The sequence below is a fragment of the Baudoinia panamericana genome (genome assembly GCF_000338955.1).
Source record: "Baudoinia panamericana UAMH 10762 unplaced genomic scaffold BAUCOscaffold_13, whole genome shotgun sequence".
Taxonomy (NCBI): Eukaryota; Fungi; Ascomycota; class Dothideomycetes; order Mycosphaerellales; family Teratosphaeriaceae; genus Baudoinia; species Baudoinia panamericana.
Genome location: NW_006911269.1, coordinates 443797 through 463072, shown reverse-complemented (window position 1 = coordinate 463072; position 19276 = coordinate 443797). Strand labels below are relative to the sequence as shown.

Genomic DNA, 19276 nt, shown 5'->3' with positions numbered 1-19276 from the left:
CGTGACTGCAGGCGAATCTCTGGCATCCCAAACCTCCTCTTCCAGCCATCTACTTCGGGAGACCTCTCCGCTGCCTTCTACGCCGTCATTGTTCCATACCACGCAGCCTGCCGATGCGGTACAAGTCCCACATGGTACATCAACAGACTCAACAGTGATAGCACTATCACAACCTGTCCAGCCTTCGTCGGGAAACAGTCACTCGGTTCCGGACTTGCCTATCACGTCCACGACATTGCATTCTCTCGAGGCCGCCGAACCTTCTCTCACAGTCCACAGTCCTTCAGAGACTGCACCAGCTCAACAATCATCGGCGGCATTACCTGCTACTGCCATACAACCACAACCCGATCTATCGGAGGTCCCCACGGTAGCCGTGTACAGGGAGACTCAATCTACCAGCGTTGCCCAACGCTTTCCGGATCTGGCGACCGCCACACCAACACAGAGAGCCCAAGCTCAGCCTAGTGCCAGCAATCCTTCTCCACAGGCGGCACGAGCTCCTCAGAGAGAACATTCTGCTGCTTCTAAGCAGGTTACGTTGGTCAAGACGCCGCCAAATTCAACTGCTCGATCTTCCCATGCGGCAGAACTTCCACGCGGTGAGGGAGTAACAGCGCAGCCCGCTCGGACGGCGGGAGGTGCATCTATGGCGCTATCTGCTCCCGAACCCCAGAGCGCAAGTTCTGGTCGGGCAGCACCACGTCCGACCCATGCTCAACCTGCTCGGACGGCTTCCATGATTGCGCGGCCTCCTGCGAGCCTAAGGGAGGATAGTCGCACACAGCACTACCATTTGCTCGATGTTCGCGGTGTCAATTGGACGGAGTGTCCGGAGTGCCGCGACAGTGCCGCTACACCTCGAGCCGAAGAAGCTTTCTGCCACGGCGCGCTGTGTGGCTCATGCGTCTCGCGATGGCTTGCTGTGAGAGCACACAAGCTTTGGGAGTCACTTTTTGTAGGGGAGACTGGGTAGTGGTCTCTCAGGCTAGTTGATACAATGGAAAGTAGGTGCGTGGAATAATATCTCTCTTGGTACACGTGGGTGGTGGGGGCTAGATCGCATGAAGCGTATGCACTCATCTATGGAATACGAACACATACTCTATGCCTTCCAGGTTCTGTCCTTTCGGGCGTTTTGTGTTAGCATGGCGTACGCAAGTAACACTCATCGCGACTTCACGTTGAAGAGAAATTTCCATCCAGTTGATCGACTCATGCTTAGTTTCCGTTGTGAGGCATTGTGTATCGACGAGCCGCGAAGCCGGAAGTTGCCGGCCTCCGCGCGCTGCGCTAGACGAAATTGAGGCGCCGACAACACCAAGGCAAAAATGCTTGCTGCTGCACGGTTGATTCCCGATCTCAATCAGTTTCAATTCCCAGGGCGCCGCGTTTTGTCGGAAGTTATCTCCGCGTCTCTGCCACGAGCATCGTAGCCTTGCGGAAACGGCGATGACGTGGTTGCGCCAGGGAGCTTACCCACTTCACACTGACGGCATCCTGCCGCTTCAGCTCTAGATCATGTCGCATGCCTCCTGCAGAACTCCGTTGAAAAAGCCCGAACTACTTACTGCGGAGTAGACTCTGCCAACCATGGCTCGCCGAGAGTCCACGATCGGGGATGATGCCCACCTGGCCGCTCTGGGCGTGCAACAGGAACTGAAAAGACACTTCAGTCCACTATCCATGCTAGGTGCGATCAGATACACGAAGGGCTGGCGGCTGTCTGAAACGATTCTGACGCTGCAAGATCAACAGGATTGGCATTCGCTATCCTTAATTCCTGGACTGCACTGAGTGCTTCGCTTTCGCTAGCCTTGCCGTCCGGTGGCCCTTCGTCAGTCATCTGGGGTCTGGTCACCGCTGGTATATGCAATCTCTGCATTGCTGCTTCACTGGCAGAATTCCTTGCAGCGTATCCTACGGCAGGTGGGCAGTGAGTCTGTTGAGCAGACCCAATGGTGACATTGCCACTGACACTGCCTCAAGGTATCACTGGGTAGCTGTCATTGCGTGGAAGAAATGGATGCCACTACTATCGTGGATCACCGGCTGGATTAACGTATTTGGCTGGATGGCCTTGACCGCCACAGCTGGTCTACTAGGCAGCCAACTGATCATTGGGATCATTTCATTATACGATGCTGCCTACACTCCTCATCCATGGCATCAGTTCCTGATATACATCGGGTATAATTTGGCCGCTGCTCTACTCAATGCATTTGGCAATCATCTCCTTCCTCACGTGAACAAGACAGCAATCATTTGGTCCATTGCGGGCTTTGTGGTGATCTCGATTACAATCTTGGCAACTGCGTCACCAACCTACAATTCTGGCGACTTCGTCTATCGCCTTTTCATCAACGAGACTGGATGGCCAGGCGGCGTAGCTTGGCTACTGGGCCTTCTTCAGGGTGGGCTCGGACTGACAGGCTACGATGCCACCGCCCACATGGTAGAAGAAATCCCGAATGCTTCAGCCGAAGCCCCTCGGATTATGATATATTGTGTGGCGATCGGCACCTTCACTGGCTTCATCTTCTTGAGCTGCTTGCTCTTCGTCGCTGGTGACGCGCAACAGGTTATCGAGTCGCCCGCGGGGCCCCTCGGCTACATCCTATACAACGCAACAAAAAGTCGTGCCGGCACGGTATGCCTGCTAATCTTTCCACTAGTATGCCTTCTCTTCGCGGCCATTTCGATTATGACAACCTCCTCAAGAATGACGTGAGCTTCAACCCAGATCTGTGTATGCGATCCAGCTAACCCTCGTACTCATGGGAGCAGCTACGCATTTGCTAGAGACGGAGGCCTGCCCTTTAGCCCCTTCTTTGGACGCGTCCACAAAAAGCTTGGCGTGCCTCTTGAGGCTCTTGGCCTTACTAACCTAGTCGTTCTTGTCTTTGGGTGTATCTTCCTCGGCTCAAGCTCCGCCTTCAACGCGATTGTTTCGGCCTCCGTCGTCGCCCTTGGCCTTTCTTACGGCATCCCGATCGCTGTCAATGTCTTGCGAGGCCGTAAAATGCTTCCGGCAACTCGAGCGTTCATCCTACCGGAGTGGTTCGCTTGGCCTGCCAATCTGCTAGGGATCGCCTATGTTATTCTTACCACGGTGCTGTTCGTGTTCCCACCCGAGCTCCCGGTCACAGGCAGCAACATGAACTACTGTGTCGTGGTGTTCGCGATAGTCATCGCTATCAGCATGGTTCAATGGTTCGTCAGCGGTCGGAAGAACTACACAGGACCTCAGGTTGAACTCGACAATCAAGTCCTCACTTCTGTCAACAGTCCAGTCAATGTTCGCATGGCATCTCAACTACAGCAGCAGGACGACAACAAGCTTAAGCAAGAGGGAGCAGCTTGAAATCTAAGAAATAGCCTGGCAGCGCGGGAAGACAACGCTTTCGCGACGGAAAGACACTGTCGTTGATCCCAATACAACGTACGTCTACCAAACTTTCTTCGTGATCTACCCTCAAAGCTACTATGATGACCATTCACTCACACTGTCCGATGTACACTGACGATCATCTTATTAATCCAATTGTTCCTACTGATACCGATGCAACCGTTTTACATCTACAAGACGACAGCTGTGCTAGACCCAAGCTAACAACACGGCCAGGCGTCTCTGCGAAGATGAGTACTTTGACCGAGTCATCGCATCGATCTTACACACGATGGCCCGCGGCCATGCCAGCAGATGCTCCCATCCTTACCTCCTCACTAAGGTGTGGACCTCATGATGACCGCTATGCGTTTTCCGTGCGAGATAGTTCGTTTGAGGTAGCCGTACACAGTTGGTGCGCCCTTCCCATGCCGCGCCTTTTACCTTTCATGGTGTGATGCCTGCCAGCGTTACTGTCAGTTGTTCTTGCGACAGAACAACTCGCTTGGTATCCTCGAAAGGGAAGGCACAGCCATGGTATTGTGCGATGAAGGACGCCGCTGACATCTAGCTGCTGCGGTCTAACGAGCTGTGAAGGACACGCAGGGCTGAAGATGGCGTAGCAGTAGCGTGTCTTGCGCGATTGGTCAATCTGCCCTGCAAGGCCTCTGGGTTTCGTCACCAAGCCACGGTGATCGTTGCCAAGAACGGCTCGGTCGCCTTGCAAATCTTCACACTTTCGCGCGTTGGTCGTCTCTACTCTCTTCCAATCGTTCCGCCCACGCGCACCCTGCTCTATGTCCGAGCAGGAACTTAACACAACTACGCGGTTACGTTACGAAATGTGCAGGTTGTCGCGCGGGTATGTTGCCGTGATGTCGCTTCAAGATGGTAACACCTAATGGTGGCGGTTGAATATAAGCCTACCGTCTCCCGGGGGTAGGTAAGGTAAGGTTGTTACAGCATCGGTTCTTCGCCCCTCCATTCTCCATACACCATTATATATCCGGCCATGGATGTCTTGTCTCTCTTCAACGTGCTCAGCATTGTGGCTGGCACGGTCTTAGCAGCCAACTACCCGCCCATCCCGTCGGACAAAACCACACCTGTCCAGCAGCGCATTGCCATCAATGGCCCAAATGCTATGGCTATCGGGTGGAACACCTACGAAAAGCTCGACCAGTCCTGCGTTCAATACGGCACCAGCGAGGATAGCCTCACTTCTCAGCAGTGCTCGTCAGACAGTGTAACATACCACACGTCGCGAACTTACGGAAATGCGGTCGTTCTCTCAGGCTTGGAGCCAGCGACGACCTACTATTACAAGATCGTTTCGACGAACTCCAGCGTTGACCACTTCCTAAGCCCGAGGTCCCCGGGTGACTCGACTCCGTTCAACATGGACGTTGTTGTCGATCTCGGTGTCTACGGTAAAGACGGTTTCACAACGACTAAGAGAGACACAATCCCGAACATACAGCCTGCACTACAACACACCACCATTGGCAGCCTCGCGACGAACGTTAATGACTACGAGCTCGTTATTCACCCTGGCGACTTTGCCTACGCGGATGACTGGTACTTGACTCTCGACAACCTGCTTGACGGCAAGGATGCGTACCAAGCCATTCTTGAGAATTTCTATGATCAGCTTGCGCCCATCGCGGGCAGGAAAGCCTACATGGCATCTCCTGGTAACCATGAGGTATGCAACAATTCCACGGACACTCTGTCTATTGTGAGCTTTGATCAGTTGCTACTGCTAATCAAAACTAGGCGGACTGCACTGAGATAGACTATACATCAGGTCTCTGTCCCGAAGGTCAAAGGAATTTCACTGACTTCATGACTCGCTTCGGCCAAACCATGCCTACAGCCTTCGCTTCCAGCTCCAGCAACAGCACTGCACAGGCAGGCGCTTCAAAGGCGCAGAGCCTTGCCAAACCGCCGTTCTGGTTCTCCTTCGAATACGGCATGGTACATGTCACGATGATTGATACAGAGACTGACTTCCCATCTGCTCCCGACGGTCCTGGCGGGTCCGCAGGCCTCGATGGTGGACCCTTTGGATTCACGAACCAGCAGCTCGAGTTCCTCGATGCCGACTTGGCAAGCGTTGACCGTACCAAGACCCCATGGCTTATCGTAGCTGGTCACCGGCCTTGGTACAGCACTGGAGACAGCTCGAACAACTGCACATCCTGTCAGGCGGCGTTCGAACCGTATCTCTACAAATACGGCGTCGATCTTGCGGTCTTTGGCCACGTACACAACACCCAACGCTTTCAGCCCGTCCATAATAGCGTTGCGGATCCCGCTGGCCTGAACAACCCGAAGGCGCCTATGTATATCGTTGCCGGTGGCGCTGGCAACATTGAAGGCCTTAGCTCAATTGGCAGTGAACCGAGCTACACAGCGTTCGCATACGCGGATGACCTCAGCTATGCGACTCTGCAGTTCATGAACTCGAGCTATATGGGTGTGCAGTTCATCCAGTCGTCTACCAACGCTGTTTTGGACTCGAGCGTACTGTACAAGAAGCATGACACGGCATTCGTTGTACAATAGCTGTCGTCTGTTGGATGTTTCTGTAGTCCGTTAGCGCATCTCTCCGAGTCAAGTCGACTCCCCAACTGTCCCCCTTTGTCACACTCCCTCAGAAGACTCGGTGGTTTGGCAATGATATCCATGCAAGACTCGCACGCTTACCTGAACCCGTGATTCATCTCTGTTAACACCCCGCACTGAGTACAACACTGACGGTAGGCTTGCTATCTTGGCGGTCGACCAATCCCAACATCGTCACCATTGCCAACTTCGCACGGTCGTTACACCGTGGTTGTTGCGCTCTTAGCACCATGCAGGTCCTGCTTCCGGCTTGGACGACGGGACTTTGACTGACATCACCGAACCGTGGGAGACGATGGGTTGGTTCCTCTGTACAGTCGAAGGCACGCTTTCTAAGTTGCGACAATGGCCCCGAGCCAGTTCTAGAACATCTCTGGAAGCATGCAGTCCGGTTATGACGAAGCAAGATCTTCCCGTCGTTCCGACCCGCGACAACGTGGCGGGCTCCCTTTTGCGGCTTCTATGAGTCGTCTTCACCTCAGCAGCAATCCCATCCGCGGCACACGAGCCTCTCCAAGGCACGCCGTAGTCAAAAAGCTCGATGCGATACACCGAGAAAAGCACCGCACCGCATGCGCCACGACGCAAGGTTTGCCGCGGTCAATGCTTGGCATGTAGCCGCGGGAGCTCGCTGCAGCTTGGGATGATGGACCGACTCCGTCGTGGTGTTGCACTTCACTTGCTATCTCTTAAGGTTCTAACCTGTGCTACACTGCTTCTCTGACTTACTGTACGCTTCTCTTCCTTCTTGTGTTCATCACTTATACCGCGCTCTTGATACCTTGCCTGGTTCTTTGCGTAGCGATACGAGCAAACAACCTACGGAATCTCACCTACGGTGGCTGCCTGGACAGCTTGTGCTAGGGAGCGCTTGCAACCGTTGCACGTTACCGACCGCGTGACCGGCTACCAGTACAGCCCCGCGATACTGCACCGGACATTTGCGGGTCTAGGCGGCGCCTTGCAGGAGACTTTGTGTTAGCAGGACGGAAGCCGCCGACACGGGCAGCAATTACGCAGCACCGAGTCCTGGGCTCTGACATACCCGATCCCAACATCTGTATACAACAGGAGGTGTCTGCGGCAACAAGTGTGTGCTCCATGACCACATCCGGTGCCGCGCTCGGAGGCTGAGATTGGTGGGCGGCTGCATGCATTTCTATGAAGACACGCGGGCAAGACAGCACGGTCTCGGATACCGGTCAGAAGCCGGCGATACAAGTAATCTGTCTCGGCGCTTCTGGTGGGCCAAGCGAGGAGAGTGTGACAGCCTTCCTCGTACGGTCTGTGCACAGTGGTTGGGCGCGGGGCTCGCTGCTCGCTCTTGATGCTGGAAGCCATCTGGCACCAATAACGCGGATCTTGGAGCGGGACTTTCCAACCGTAAGCGATGGCAAACGAATAGATGGTGTCCCGAGCAGTGAAGGTGAAATCCGCAATGGGCACGATTCGGAGTCGCCTGAAGCAGATGCCCTGGTTGTAAAGCCTGAGCCTACCGTTCTCACTTCGGGACCGTTCAGCGGCTTGGAACTACCGCATGCCTCAGCGCGTGCGAATGCGCTTCATGTGTTGCGTGCTTATATTTCTGCGTACCTTATCACTCATCCTCACTTGGACCATATCTCTGGCTTCGCGATCAACACAGCTGCCTTTCACGCTACATCCAAACCGAAGACATTGGCAGCTCTACCCATGACAGTGGATGCGATCAAGCAACACATTTTCAACGACGTCATCTGGCCGAACCTTACCGACGAGGATGGCGGAGTCGGCTTCGTCACGTTCCAGAGATTGAAGGAAGGCGGAGACGTCATGGTCGGCGACGGGGAAGGGCGCGGCTACATTGATGTGGTCGACGGGCTTGGAATTAGAGCGTTTAAGATCTCACACGGCGTCTCCACGAAGGTTGCACCAACCCATCACCACCGAGGCAGTATATCTGGGTTTCCTGACATACCTGTAATCAACGAAACCACGCAGTTCATGGCTCGCACTGTGTCCATGTCGCAGCACCAGTATTCCACCCCTGGTACCCCTGGCATTGGTCCGCGCCAGTCATTCTTCTCACAGTCACAGCCTTCGCCTCGCTTGTCCGCCACTGCTATGGACATTCCTTGCGTGGTCGACAGTACTGCGTTCTTCATTCGAGACGACCACACGGCGCTGGAGGTGTTAATGTTTGGCGACTTAGAGCCGGACAGCATCTCCCTATACCCGCGCAACCGCATCGTTTGGGAAGAAGCTGCACGTAAGATTGCTCTCGGCCTTTTACGTGGGATCTTCATCGAGTGTTCGTACGAGGATGCGCAGGGTGATGCGATTCTGTTCGGGCATCTCTGCCCACGACATCTCATCTCGGAGCTTCAGTCTCTCGCAGCTCTCGTTGCTGAGGCAAGAGCAACAAGAGCAATGGAGAAGAGTCTCCGGAAGCGGAAACGCTCCGTTGCGAATGGACCTGATTCGGCCAAACATACTGTCTCGGTGCATAACCGTAAGCGAAGTCGTAGCCTAGCCGGGCGGAGTGTTGCAAAAGACATCCGTCGGAGTAGTGCGCCCGGGCACGCAGCATCTCACGTCACGACGTCACCGCCGCTTGGGCAGACGCTGCCAGCTGCGGGTGCTGCTGAGCACCCACGGCACACAGAAGATAGCGCAGTACTGCACACTGACGTTAGTTTCTTGTCTCCCGCTCCCAGTGAGCATCAGCAACAGCATGAGCACCTGCCACTAGCTGGCCTGAAGGTGGTAGTCATGCACATCAAGGACACGATGAAAGACGGTCCGTACGTCGGCGAGACAATCCTGGCGCAGTTGCAACAGCACGAAGCTCAACTGGATGAAAGTGGAACGGCATTGGGCTGCGAATTCGTAGTCGCAAAAAGCGGCGAGAGCTATTGGCTCTGAAACCCATGGACTCGCCGTTGGAAATCCAGTATGGGGATACTCCGTTGGACATCCTACGATAATCGCGTGGCACTGCAGGCGTTGACGCGTTGGTGAGCACATTTGCTTTCTGTAGGTTAAGCAAATGACGTACAGCACTTGGCGTACATGTACATGCTATGCTCTCGGCTTCCACGTTGTGCATAGAAGATGCCTTGATGAAGAAGTCGTGAGCTGTTATTGGGTTGTGCTGCAAGTGAACTCGGGCGGCCAATCACGTTTGGGCTCCGGGCGCTAGATTGCAAAAGCTCGTAACGCTAGCGCGACCCCCTTCATCTAATCATCTTCGCGACACGCTCAACTCCACGCCTTCGCCTTCCAAGTCAAGATTGGAGCCGCCAGCAACGCTGCGCATTAAAGGCACGTTGATTCACGCCAGCCAATGCATGCCGCTTCGACGTGTGCAAAGACGCAATGCCTTCGAATTCGCCACGATCAATCTCCGTTTCAAGCCACTGATCGCGGCCTCTCGAGTTTAACCCGGTGGCGTGTGCGGATATCTGCGTATCCGAGCATTAGCCAGAGCATCGCGAACGAATAATCTGCTCAGCTGCCAGTCCTGGCGAAAGCCCCGAGGCATTACTGTTTCACAGATAGCCTGCATCATCTCAAACTAACAGACCAGCTAAGCGCGCAACAGCGACTCTAGTGCCCACGCAGCAAGTGACGAGTTGGCCCCTTCACGTGCTGCGTCATGGACATGGTAGGACCATGACCGCGATGGTACACTGGTGACAATCTCGCCTCGGCAACTCTCAGCTGTATGTAGGCCATAAAGCCGCCTGCTCGTGAGATCATCGAAGAGTGTTCATCAACCGCTGGCGAATAAGCAACGCGGAGACCGCACGGCTCGATCAAGCTTCACTTTACCTGCCGCTACCATGCACTTAGCAACGTCGATCAACTTGGCATATATGCACCCCTGGACGTCGTGCGGGACAGGCTTGATGGCGTGCGCTTTCTCCGCTCTATCGTTTCGGCACCGCTGGGCAAGGGTGCGCTAGCATCTCTACCACTTGTTACAGATGGCCGCCACTGGACGGGCGCAGATGACCGAGCTCTAGTGCGGCGTTTGACAGACGCTTCGAAATATTTCCGACATACCCGGAAGAGCAAGCGAGCCAATGTGGTTCAAACAGGGCTTCTTTCTGCTGCCTAGCCTCGTTGCCTAGACCGTCGAGCACGGTGCTACCAAACTTACAGACATCGTGATAGTCGGTAGAGAGCTACGCTGAGGATGTTGACGGTTGGCTGTCTCGGCGGAGCTTGTATCAAAGCAGGCGCCTTGGCAGCTACCCGCCGTCCTGGCACCTACTGCAAGCAAAGAACTCCGGTTGAGTTAGTACGCCGTGCAGAAAACCGTCGTGGTCTTGCGACTGGCATGCGCTGAGATTGCTACCTTGTCGATCAGCGCACGATGGCGAGGCACGTTGTCACCGACGAGGAACGCCGTCCAAGGATAAGTATCCCTTTGATCCTCCCTAGACACTGCTCTCATCATCTCATCCAACACACATCCAGCAATCGAGGCAGCTCAGGCAGCTACTCACAGTCTCTCATTTCTTACATTCGCTATGTCTCCATTCATTAGTGCTATTGCCTTCGCGGCCACTGCCACCATCGCCATGGCTGCTCCGGCAGACATATATCGCCGTGACACCTTCCAGATCGAGCAAGTCTCTACTGGTCAGGTGCTCAAGAGCGGCCCCATTGCCATGATGAAGACATACAGCAAGTATGCCAAGGTCGGCGCATCGGCGCCGGTGGACGTTGTCAATGCTGCGACTAACGCTTCGCAATCGGGTGAAGTCGCTGCAAACCCGGAGCAGTATGACGAGAGCTATCTGTGCCCGGTGCAGGTCGGCCAGACCACTTTGAACCTGGATTTTGACACTGGCAGCGCAGATCTGTAAGTCCTCGGCTTGACATTGTAATGAGTGCAACGCAGCTAACATCAACCAGTTGGGTCTTCTCCACCCTCACCCCAAAGAGTGAGTCAACTGGGCACTCGCTGTACAATCCTAGCACAGGAACCAAAAAGTCCGGCTACACCTGGGACATCTCATACGGCGACGGCTCCGGTGCCTCCGGCACGGTGTACGCCGATAAGGTTGTCGTGGGCGGCGTCACTGCTACGTCTCAGGCTGTTGAGGCTGCGACCTCCGTCTCCTCGCAGTTCGAGCAGGACACGGACAACGATGGCCTGCTTGGTCTTGCGTTCAGCAGCATCAACACTGTCGAGCCGCAGGCCCAGAAAACATTCTTCGACAGTGTAAAGGGCTCGCTCGCAAAGCCTTTGTTCACCGCAGACCTTAAGAAAGGCGCTGCTGGAACCTACGACTTCGGCTACATTGACAGCTCCAAGTACACCGGCTCGATTTCATACGTCAATGTCAACACTGCTAACGGCTTTTGGGAGTTCACTGCCAGCGGCTACGCAGTCGGCAGCGGCTCCGTCTCTGGATCTGTTGGCGACGCCATTGCTGACACTGGCACCACGCTCATGTACTTGCCTACCACGGTCGTGCAGGCCTACTACAACAAGGTTGACAGCGCAGACTACGACAGCAACCAGGGTGGCTACACCTACGACTGTAGCGAGAACCTTCCCAACTTCCTGATCTCGCTCGGTGGCAAGACCTTCACCGTGTCCGGGACTGACATCAACTTCGCGCCGGTCGACAGTTCCGGCGAGACCTGCTTTGGCGGCATCCAGGAAAACACTGGTATCGGCATGTCTATCCTTGGCGACATTTTCCTTAAGAGCGTGTTCGTTGTCTTTGATCAGACGCAGTCCACTCCGCGTTTGGGCTTTGCTGCGCAGTAAACGACTCTGGAAATCACAGGAGGTCCGAGATGGGCACATTTCTAGGAATTTGGTGGCCCGCGGCCCGCTGATTGCTCGTTTCTACGAACATGCCATAATTAATGTATGATATGCGAACTGTTTCTTTAGGTGTAATGCGTAGACATACAATCTCTGTCTCCGAGCAATGATCGAATTACAATCTATCACCATTGCACATGCACAGAGCCGGTGGACTCAGCGGACTTGAATACTCCTGGGCATGAGCGAGTTCGAGACATGTCACCATCGTCAGCCTCAAGGCCAGAACATGAGAGCATTTGCTGCACAGTGCCGCAAAGCGCCGTCTTCGATCACAGATGGCTGGTTTTGCCCACGCGTTGTGCAAGAAGCGGACTGAAGGGATCGTCTTGTACTCAGTTTCTACAGGTGCTAACTGTCGGTATAGATTGAAGAAGCCAGGCGTGAATGATGGTCGGTAAGTGCCCGCGTCAAGTGACTTATTGATGTATGTTCGACTGGCTATGTTTTCTCATGAGCCACTCTAGCGACCTGCCGAAGTCCAATCCAGCGTACAAGGGAACATGGTCACTTGGCCCTCTCTCAGCAGGTGTTGCTAGCATGCCAGCGTCCCTTAAATACGGCTTAAGCGACGAAGAAACAATGATCATGTCGACTCTGTCGCAGCTTTCGCCAAAGGGCCGGGCTCGAGAATAGTAGGTGTAGCCTTTCTGATGCGGATGCAGGTACCTGAAGGTATCTACCATACCTAGACTGCTTCCGGTCTCTTCAATCACAGCGCTAGGGTTTGAGACATCCTTGATATCGACTTGGGACCTAGTGGTCTCTGTGTCCGAATGCTCGGCTATGCTGTGGCCGAAGAAACGGGCTTCGAAGTCTGCCCGATTTAGGCAGTGTTGGTAAGGAAACGTCCTGAGATTAGGATGGCCATCGATGCGATGCCGAGCAATGTTGAGATCACCCGCAATGATGATGCGGAAGCCTCTACGCTCAAGCTTGCGGCATTCAGATTGAAGAAGACTGTGGACTTTGAGCTTACGATCATGCCGAGTTCCGCATACTTCTCCCGTCATGGGATCTTTGTAGGGGTTGTCGGTCCCGTTGACAGCATACACGTTGAATATTGCCAGTCTCAGTATGTTGCGAATCGGCTTTGTTTCGATCACAAGGAAGCGACCTTCCAAATCCCAGTCCACATGACGGACACGCTCCACGTACTGGTCATGGAAGTCCTTCCGAATGATGCTCGCCACACCGTAAACCTTCCTCCCGAAACCTCGAGCGTTAAACTTGTCACTAGGTAAGCAGGTAAAGGTTACATAGTCAGGCGCGCCAGCATCGTCAATATTGGGCCGGACTGATCTTTCAAATGCTCGTATGGTTGCTATGTCATCTGGGTTGATCTTCACTTCTTGCAGAAAGAGCAGTTCTGGCCAGTGATGCCGACGAAGAAAGTCTCGTAACGACGCATGCGCATGAGCACGTGGTTCTGGATTGTGAGCACTATATTGGAAGAAGGATGTGATCGAGCGCTGCAGATATGGCTGAATGCCATTCACATTGTGACTGTATATTCTGAAGAGTTGTAGATCCTCCAATGGAGCGGCGCTGGAGACGCTTGTCTTCCGGCGTTTGGAAGGTGGCGGTGATACCGTCCGGCTCATAATCGACCAACTGTAAGATATCTGAAATGTGCGCGTATCGCACAAACTCCCGCGCGCCCTGATCTCTTGTCAATTGCAGCAAGAAGAAGTCGAAGTGAGGGCGGTGGTATTCGTACGATGACCGCGGCTCTGGAGAATATGAAGGCTTCCGTCACTTAACACGCCGAACTACTGTCGTTCATACAAGGCTCGCAGAACCAAGGAACGCAATAAGCTGATGCGCTAGTTGATTGTTCACCTCTCACCTCGACCATAGGGCCGGAAGACAAGTATAAGGTACGGCTCGGGAGAACAACTCGGAGCCGATGGAAAGTGCCGTCGCTCGCGGAGTGCATGACCGAGCAAACATAGGAGCCCTCTTGATGTACTTTACATTGACATCATTTCTGACCACCGGTGGAACGCAAAACCTGAGCCCGAAAGGACGTGTGGTCTTGACTACATCAACCGGGGATGCATATAACGAGGCGGCGGTTGCCGGCTGCCAGAGTGGCAGCGGAGCTACAAGCACGACACGCCAAGAACTCTCTTGAAGATCTAGACTGCCTGCGGGTCTCGTAAGGGAATGCCCAATGCCCCATCATAGGTCCAGCACAGAGTAAGCACCCTGTAGGCCTTTAGCACTATGGGAGTGGGGTTTCAACAGCGGCCTAGCGGCCGTTTCGTGCTGGCTTCAGGCCAGAGACAGAGCGGTGCTCATCGCGCGACAGGACGGGTATTACATGTCATTGGCGGCAGAGTATGCAGGCACAGCGGGCCGATCTCTGCCTGCGACACTGCGTGGTTACGGCAGCCTTGATTTGACCCACATACTCTGCCGTTAGGTCGACCTATCAGGCAAGCGCTGCGTGCGGGAGAGAGCTGTGCGAAGCCTACTCGATTATGGTACAGATTGGAGCAGATGTCTATGTTGGCCAAGACTACCGCTAGGAGTCGCATTGCACGATGCTAAACTGTTGTGCGCCTGATGGTACGTCAACCACAGGGCCGACTCCTGCCGAGAAGGCCTACAGCACGGGAGGCTTACGTGAGGCCACGGTTACACAACGCCGTGGGGCGACGCCTATTACTTGCCACATGCGCAGTTTCCTCGGACACTGTAGTTCTATTGAGGCTTTCAGTTGCGATAGAAACGCGCTATCGGTCTTACGCCAGATCTGCAGTGTTCAGTCCAGTAATATGAGCCCACCGCATGCAACATCACAAAACCCACAGCAACAGCCTTCAAAGGAGTCGCCCACGCAAGAGGATCAGTCACAAGACCAGCGCTCCCAGCCTGCGCTAGCTCGAAGAGAGAAACTGCGCACGAAGGACTCCAGGGAACACGTCACGCTCGCGCTGGACTATCGTATGTGAAGGGGAAGGCACCTGTTTTAACAGCAACATCAGCACGACATTGAGTGATCTCGTCAGCGGCACCCGGAGCCGGGTCGCGTTGTGGCTGCCAAGCTATGATCACGACGTTGACTATCATACTGGTTGCACCCAATCAATACATGGGCATAACGCCGATCCGTCCCGGCAGCGTGGGTTGACACTTCACAAAATCTGGGTATTGTGGGGGGTGGCGTTGCCGGCTATAACTGACATTACATTTCTGGAAGCAGCAGAAAGCATACATGTTTGGTCTGCTATACGCTAACGATCTAAGAGGGCAAGTGTCTAGCCACATTCGTGGCCCTTCTTTCACCCGTTGGAAGTGACGACTGACAGTAGCTCACCAGGTAGCTGTAAAGCCGTTTGCGGCCAGACCACAAAATACCGCGCTTGCTACAAAACTGTCCTCATGGCATGGCAGCAAATAAATTGCGGAACAAGGCGTGACCAGCGCGTATAGCATGTGCCGCCTACCATCACGCACAATCTGGGAACCCTGTTGCGACGCTGACAGTAGGCTACCGGAACCAGCTTTGTCACGGTCAGTTTAGGAGGGCACTTGACGAGCCCATTAGCGTCTACGAGCTCATGGCCGTCGCCAAAGGCTTTGGTCGGCGCTGTGCATCGTCCGTGATTTCCAAGCTAAAGAAACTCCACTTACCGTCGGCATGCCGTAAGCCAGGCGCTTCGCTACTTACCGGACCGAGAGCGAGTCGTTCAAACCTTATCGGATCCGCGTAATCCTTCGGTCCATCGTTAAGCCTGTTTAATGGAACGTTGTTCCGTTTGTATGCATCTCGCTGCGGTCCAGCTGTGTCGCCCAACGAAAGATTGTCGGCTGCATTCGCTGATGCAGGACCTATTTGTCAACCAATGATCTTATTCGTCTGTAGTACAGAAAAAGACTCGTTGTCTCCCGCAATACCATTATCTTTCGCTAGTCGTTATCACTGTTGTTGGAATACCGTCGGCTTCAAGTTCCAGACCAGTACCTTTCACTTCTTTGGATAATTTCGCAGGATGCCATCAGCTACTCCTACGACCTTCAACGATGGTAACGTCATTACGAAACCGTCAAAAGCGCGATGCACCGCCGACGGCTCCGCTGTCGATGTAGCAACCCGTTCCAAAAGTATCTCCACTGTTTTGCATCGATCTCTTGATCAAGATCCGCTGCGTGTCGTGTCCGCGCAGGGTAACCATTTGCTCCTCAGCAACGGGCAGCGAATCTTAGATGCTACAGGTGGTGCCGCAGTTGCGTGCCTTGGGCACGGCAACGAGCAGTAAGCGGCGTACGTGGCAAGGAGGGAATGACGAGCACGCTAATGACTCCCAGAGTTCGGCAAGCGATACTCAACCAGATGATGGAAGTTTCATACTGTCATTCACTATTTTACGCTGTCACAGCTGTTGAAGAACTAGCGAATCTGCTCATCGAAAGTACAGAAGGTGAAATGACACGAGCCTTCTTCATCAGCAGCGGCAGCGAAGCCATAGAGGCAGCATTGAAGCTTGCTCGCCAGTACCATCTCGAGAAGCAACCTAGCGAGCCGCAACGTTCTCACATCATCGCGCGGCAGCAGAGCTACCACGGGACAACGCTCGGCGCCCTTGGCGTTGGCGGCCATGTTGCTCGCCGTGCACTCTTCGAGCCTTTGTTGAGCACCAGGTCAAGCCGTGTGAGCCCTTGCTACGCCTACCGCGGCAAAGCCAGTGAGTTTGAAGATGACGACTCCTACGTAAACAGGCTAGAGGCAGAGCTGGATGCCGAGTTCCAGCGCGTTGGTCCATCCAACGTGGCGGCCTTCATAGCGGAGCCAGTCGTAGGCGCAGCCCTCGGCTGCGTACCCGCGGTCAAGGGTTATTTCCGGGCGGTGAGGAAGGTTTGCGATAAATACGGCGCTCTACTCATCCTCGATGAGATTATGTGTGGAAGCGGGCGCATCGGACCCGAGCCGACCGTTCACTATCCGAAACCTCTGCATGCCTGGCAGGATCCATCAATCGGTGTCACACCGGACATTATGACGATGGGCAAGGGGCTCGGCGGCGGCTATATCCCTGTCGCGGCGATGCTTGCCAACCGGAAGGTGGTCGAGGCTCTAAAAGGCGGCAGCAAAGCGTTTCAACACGGGCAGACGTACCAAAGCCATCCAGTAGCCTGCCGAGCAGCGTTGGAAGTCCAGAAGATTCTGATGCAAGATGATCTAGTTGCCAACGTGCGCAAGCAAGGGAAGCTTCTTGGACGTCTGCTGAAGGAGAACCTTGGTTCGCATCCAGCCGTCGGCGACATTAGGGGTAGAGGTCTGTTCTGGGGCGTCGAATTTGTTGCGAACAAGACGACTAAAGAACCGTTCGAGCCGCAAGAAGCTGTTGCTTCGGGTATCCATGAGCTAGGCAAGTCGACAATCACCGTTACATCCATTCCACTGCTGACTTACTACTACTACAGGCATGCAACAACCTTATAGCATTTCGCTGTATCCAGGTACCGGCTCTGCGGACGGCAAGCGCGGCGACCACATATTGCTTGCACCGGCATACACGGCCACCGAGGAAGATATTGCAGAAATCGTCAGCACGACGGGTCGCGTTATAGAACACTTCTTTTCACATCTCCAACGCGCCTGATGTGTATCAGACTGGACCAGATAGCGTTGGCGTTCTAGCCGAGGCGGCCGGTGACATTTTAGATACTTGTTGGATCATCTGCCGCGGTGTTTCACCTCTTCTTCGCGACCCAGAAGCTAGGCCTATAGATGTCTTGTAGCATACTAGCAGAATCTTGGTTATATCCCGCTGCTCCAGCCGGCATCTCTGCTTGGTCAGTGATATCGAACCCAAAGTGGCGCACCAGGGCATGAACCTCATCGTTTGACAGTTCGAATGAGCCCGGTTGTCCAATACCTGACGCATAGCCTTCGCCGGTCTCGTTGTCGCCCATCTCATCCCGTTGTGGGTGGCTCGAAGCAGTCGATTTCCTCCTGTGAGCCGGATGCGGCGCTGCGTCAAAGTGCCAAAGCAGCGGGCCTAGATTGATCCAGACTGCGCCGGGCCTAAGACAGTGCTTAACAGCCTCTATGTAATTGATCAAATTCGGCGCTGTGTCAATGAAAAAGCATGTTGTTACGGCATCGAAGCAGCTTTCGTACTCTGGCCTGCGATACAATGCACAGAAGTCGCCTGCTGACATGCTCATTCGCGCAATATGTTTCATATGGGGAGGCATCCTGCCTTGAGCTTCTTGTAATATTGTCGCAGGGTGTATGTCAGGCACAGCCACGGCACGAAGCTGATCGCTTCGTTTGAGGTGGTTGGTAAAGGTCAGAGCAAAAGGGTATAGCTTGTGCTGGCCTGCACTCTGTGTCCCGTTCAATATGTAGTTGGAGGCGAGGAGTTGATGATAGGAAATCTCATTACCTTCCACAGTGTAGCCTGCCACGTACAATTCGAAGACTAGCCTTCCGAGACCCGCCCCAGGAACGAGTATGCGGCAGTGGTGACGGCCCTCAATCCTCGCCTTGGGCAGATGTGTTTCAAGAGCCGAGAGTATGGGAGAGAAGGAAGCATGCCTTTCAGACAAGCCTTCTACCGACCACTCACGGTATAGCTGACAGATGGTCAGGCGTGCTTTGTCCATGTCGCTCGGTGTAGCATGACCTTTCCACGAATCGTCTGCAATGCCAAAAGCGGGAACCCCAAAGGCCAGAATTGCCTCTGCGATGTCGCCATTGGAGTCAATAGCATCATCGACCGCCTCGAAAGTCTTCGGCAGAGAGAACGGTGGTTCAGCAAGTAGGTCAATATGAGCGTAAGGTAAGCTGTAAAAAGCCTGACGTCTCAGGTGGGTGACATTGTAGTGAGCCGCATGGCGGTATTGACTAGTCGTCCTCCACACGTGAGAATGAGTTCATGCCGCAAGAGAGATATGGAAAGATTGACGAAAAAAGTGAATCGATGCTGCAGAAAGCGGCGGAGCCTAGCATTTTCGCATAATTATACATACCGGAAGCTATCGAGTGCGGCGTGGAGTACCGCCCGCTCTTCTGGATCGGACAGTGGATCGAACATTCGAGCTTCGTGCAGCGCTGTCTCGTGCCGGCTGCCGTTCAGATGTTGGGAATGAACGTCCAAGATTTGTGCGCTTTGGATACTGTGGGCGGGCTATGTACTATTGATTTTGCCAGATAGATGTTCACAGACGCAGAGACTCCTGGCTGCAAGCCTGAGTGGCTCTCTTTCTTCACTTCACACGCAAACGACGATGGTCCAGGATGGAAGAGGGGATGAACGGAGTAAGAAGAAGAGGTTTCGCTAGACGGACGCTAGAAAAGGTCCGTGCCTTCCATATACGCATTCCGTATGCTAAACCTCGATGTTTCCGCTACCCCTCGACAACCTGTGAGATAACGGTTGCGAAGTCATTATGGCTGCTGATAATCTGGAACC

The 19276-nt window shown here is 54.1% G+C and overlaps 8 protein-coding genes across 8 annotated transcripts; 6 read left to right on the top strand and 2 right to left on the bottom strand.

Moving 5' to 3' along the window:
- Positions 1-1593: 1593 nt before the first annotated feature.
- BAUCODRAFT_78321 (uncharacterized protein) lies at positions 1594-3364 on the top strand (the record flags this gene model as incomplete). Its single annotated transcript, XM_007682315.1, has 4 exons — positions 1594-1693; positions 1759-1936; positions 1990-2727; positions 2788-3364. The coding sequence occupies 4 exons, from the start codon at positions 1594-1596 to the stop codon at positions 3362-3364; spliced, it is 1593 nt and encodes a 530-aa protein (XP_007680505.1).
- Positions 3365-4170: 806 nt separating this feature from the next.
- Positions 4171-6201, top strand: BAUCODRAFT_38268 (uncharacterized protein). The gene is made up of 2 exons (XM_007682175.1): positions 4171-5093; positions 5165-6201. Exons 1-2 carry the CDS (start codon positions 4401-4403, stop codon positions 5954-5956), a joined length of 1485 nt encoding a protein of 494 aa, XP_007680365.1. The 5' UTR covers positions 4171-4400; the 3' UTR covers positions 5957-6201.
- Positions 6202-7177: 976 nt separating this feature from the next.
- Positions 7178-8920, top strand: BAUCODRAFT_78043 (uncharacterized protein; the record flags this gene model as incomplete). Its single annotated transcript, XM_007682294.1, has 4 exons — positions 7178-7426; positions 7502-8011; positions 8087-8633; positions 8748-8920. The coding sequence occupies 4 exons, from the start codon at positions 7178-7180 to the stop codon at positions 8918-8920; spliced, it is 1479 nt and encodes a 492-aa protein (XP_007680484.1).
- A 1264-nt stretch (positions 8921-10184) lies between these two features.
- Positions 10185-12112, top strand: BAUCODRAFT_38264 (uncharacterized protein). The gene is made up of 2 exons (XM_007682174.1): positions 10185-10868; positions 10922-12112. The coding sequence occupies exons 1-2, from the start codon at positions 10534-10536 to the stop codon at positions 11784-11786; spliced, it is 1200 nt and encodes a 399-aa protein (XP_007680364.1). The 5' UTR covers positions 10185-10533; the 3' UTR covers positions 11787-12112.
- BAUCODRAFT_38263 (uncharacterized protein) lies at positions 12102-13721 on the bottom strand. Its single transcript, XM_007682173.1, has 2 exons — positions 13567-13721; positions 12102-13508 (listed from the first exon to the last, which is right to left on the bottom strand). The coding sequence occupies exon 2, from the start codon at positions 13448-13450 to the stop codon at positions 12266-12268; it is 1185 nt and encodes a 394-aa protein (XP_007680363.1). The 5' UTR covers positions 13451-13508; positions 13567-13721; the 3' UTR covers positions 12102-12265.
- Positions 13722-13951: 230 nt separating this feature from the next.
- BAUCODRAFT_282993 (uncharacterized protein) lies at positions 13952-15140 on the top strand. Its single transcript, XM_007682483.1, has one exon. The coding sequence runs from the start codon at positions 14396-14398 to the stop codon at positions 14804-14806; it is 411 nt and encodes a 136-aa protein (XP_007680673.1). The 5' UTR covers positions 13952-14395; the 3' UTR covers positions 14807-15140.
- Positions 15141-15362: 222 nt separating this feature from the next.
- BAUCODRAFT_282810 (uncharacterized protein) lies at positions 15363-17504 on the top strand. The gene is made up of 3 exons (XM_007682482.1): positions 15363-16110; positions 16164-17224; positions 17280-17504. The coding sequence occupies exons 1-3, from the start codon at positions 15848-15850 to the stop codon at positions 17456-17458; spliced, it is 1503 nt and encodes a 500-aa protein (XP_007680672.1). The 5' UTR covers positions 15363-15847; the 3' UTR covers positions 17459-17504.
- BAUCODRAFT_282873 (uncharacterized protein) lies at positions 17424-19219 on the bottom strand. The gene is made up of 2 exons (XM_007682481.1): positions 18834-19219; positions 17424-18708 (listed from the first exon to the last, which is right to left on the bottom strand). The coding sequence occupies exons 1-2, from the start codon at positions 18896-18898 to the stop codon at positions 17550-17552; spliced, it is 1224 nt and encodes a 407-aa protein (XP_007680671.1). The 5' UTR covers positions 18899-19219; the 3' UTR covers positions 17424-17549.
- Between the last annotated feature and the right edge of the window lie 57 nt (positions 19220-19276).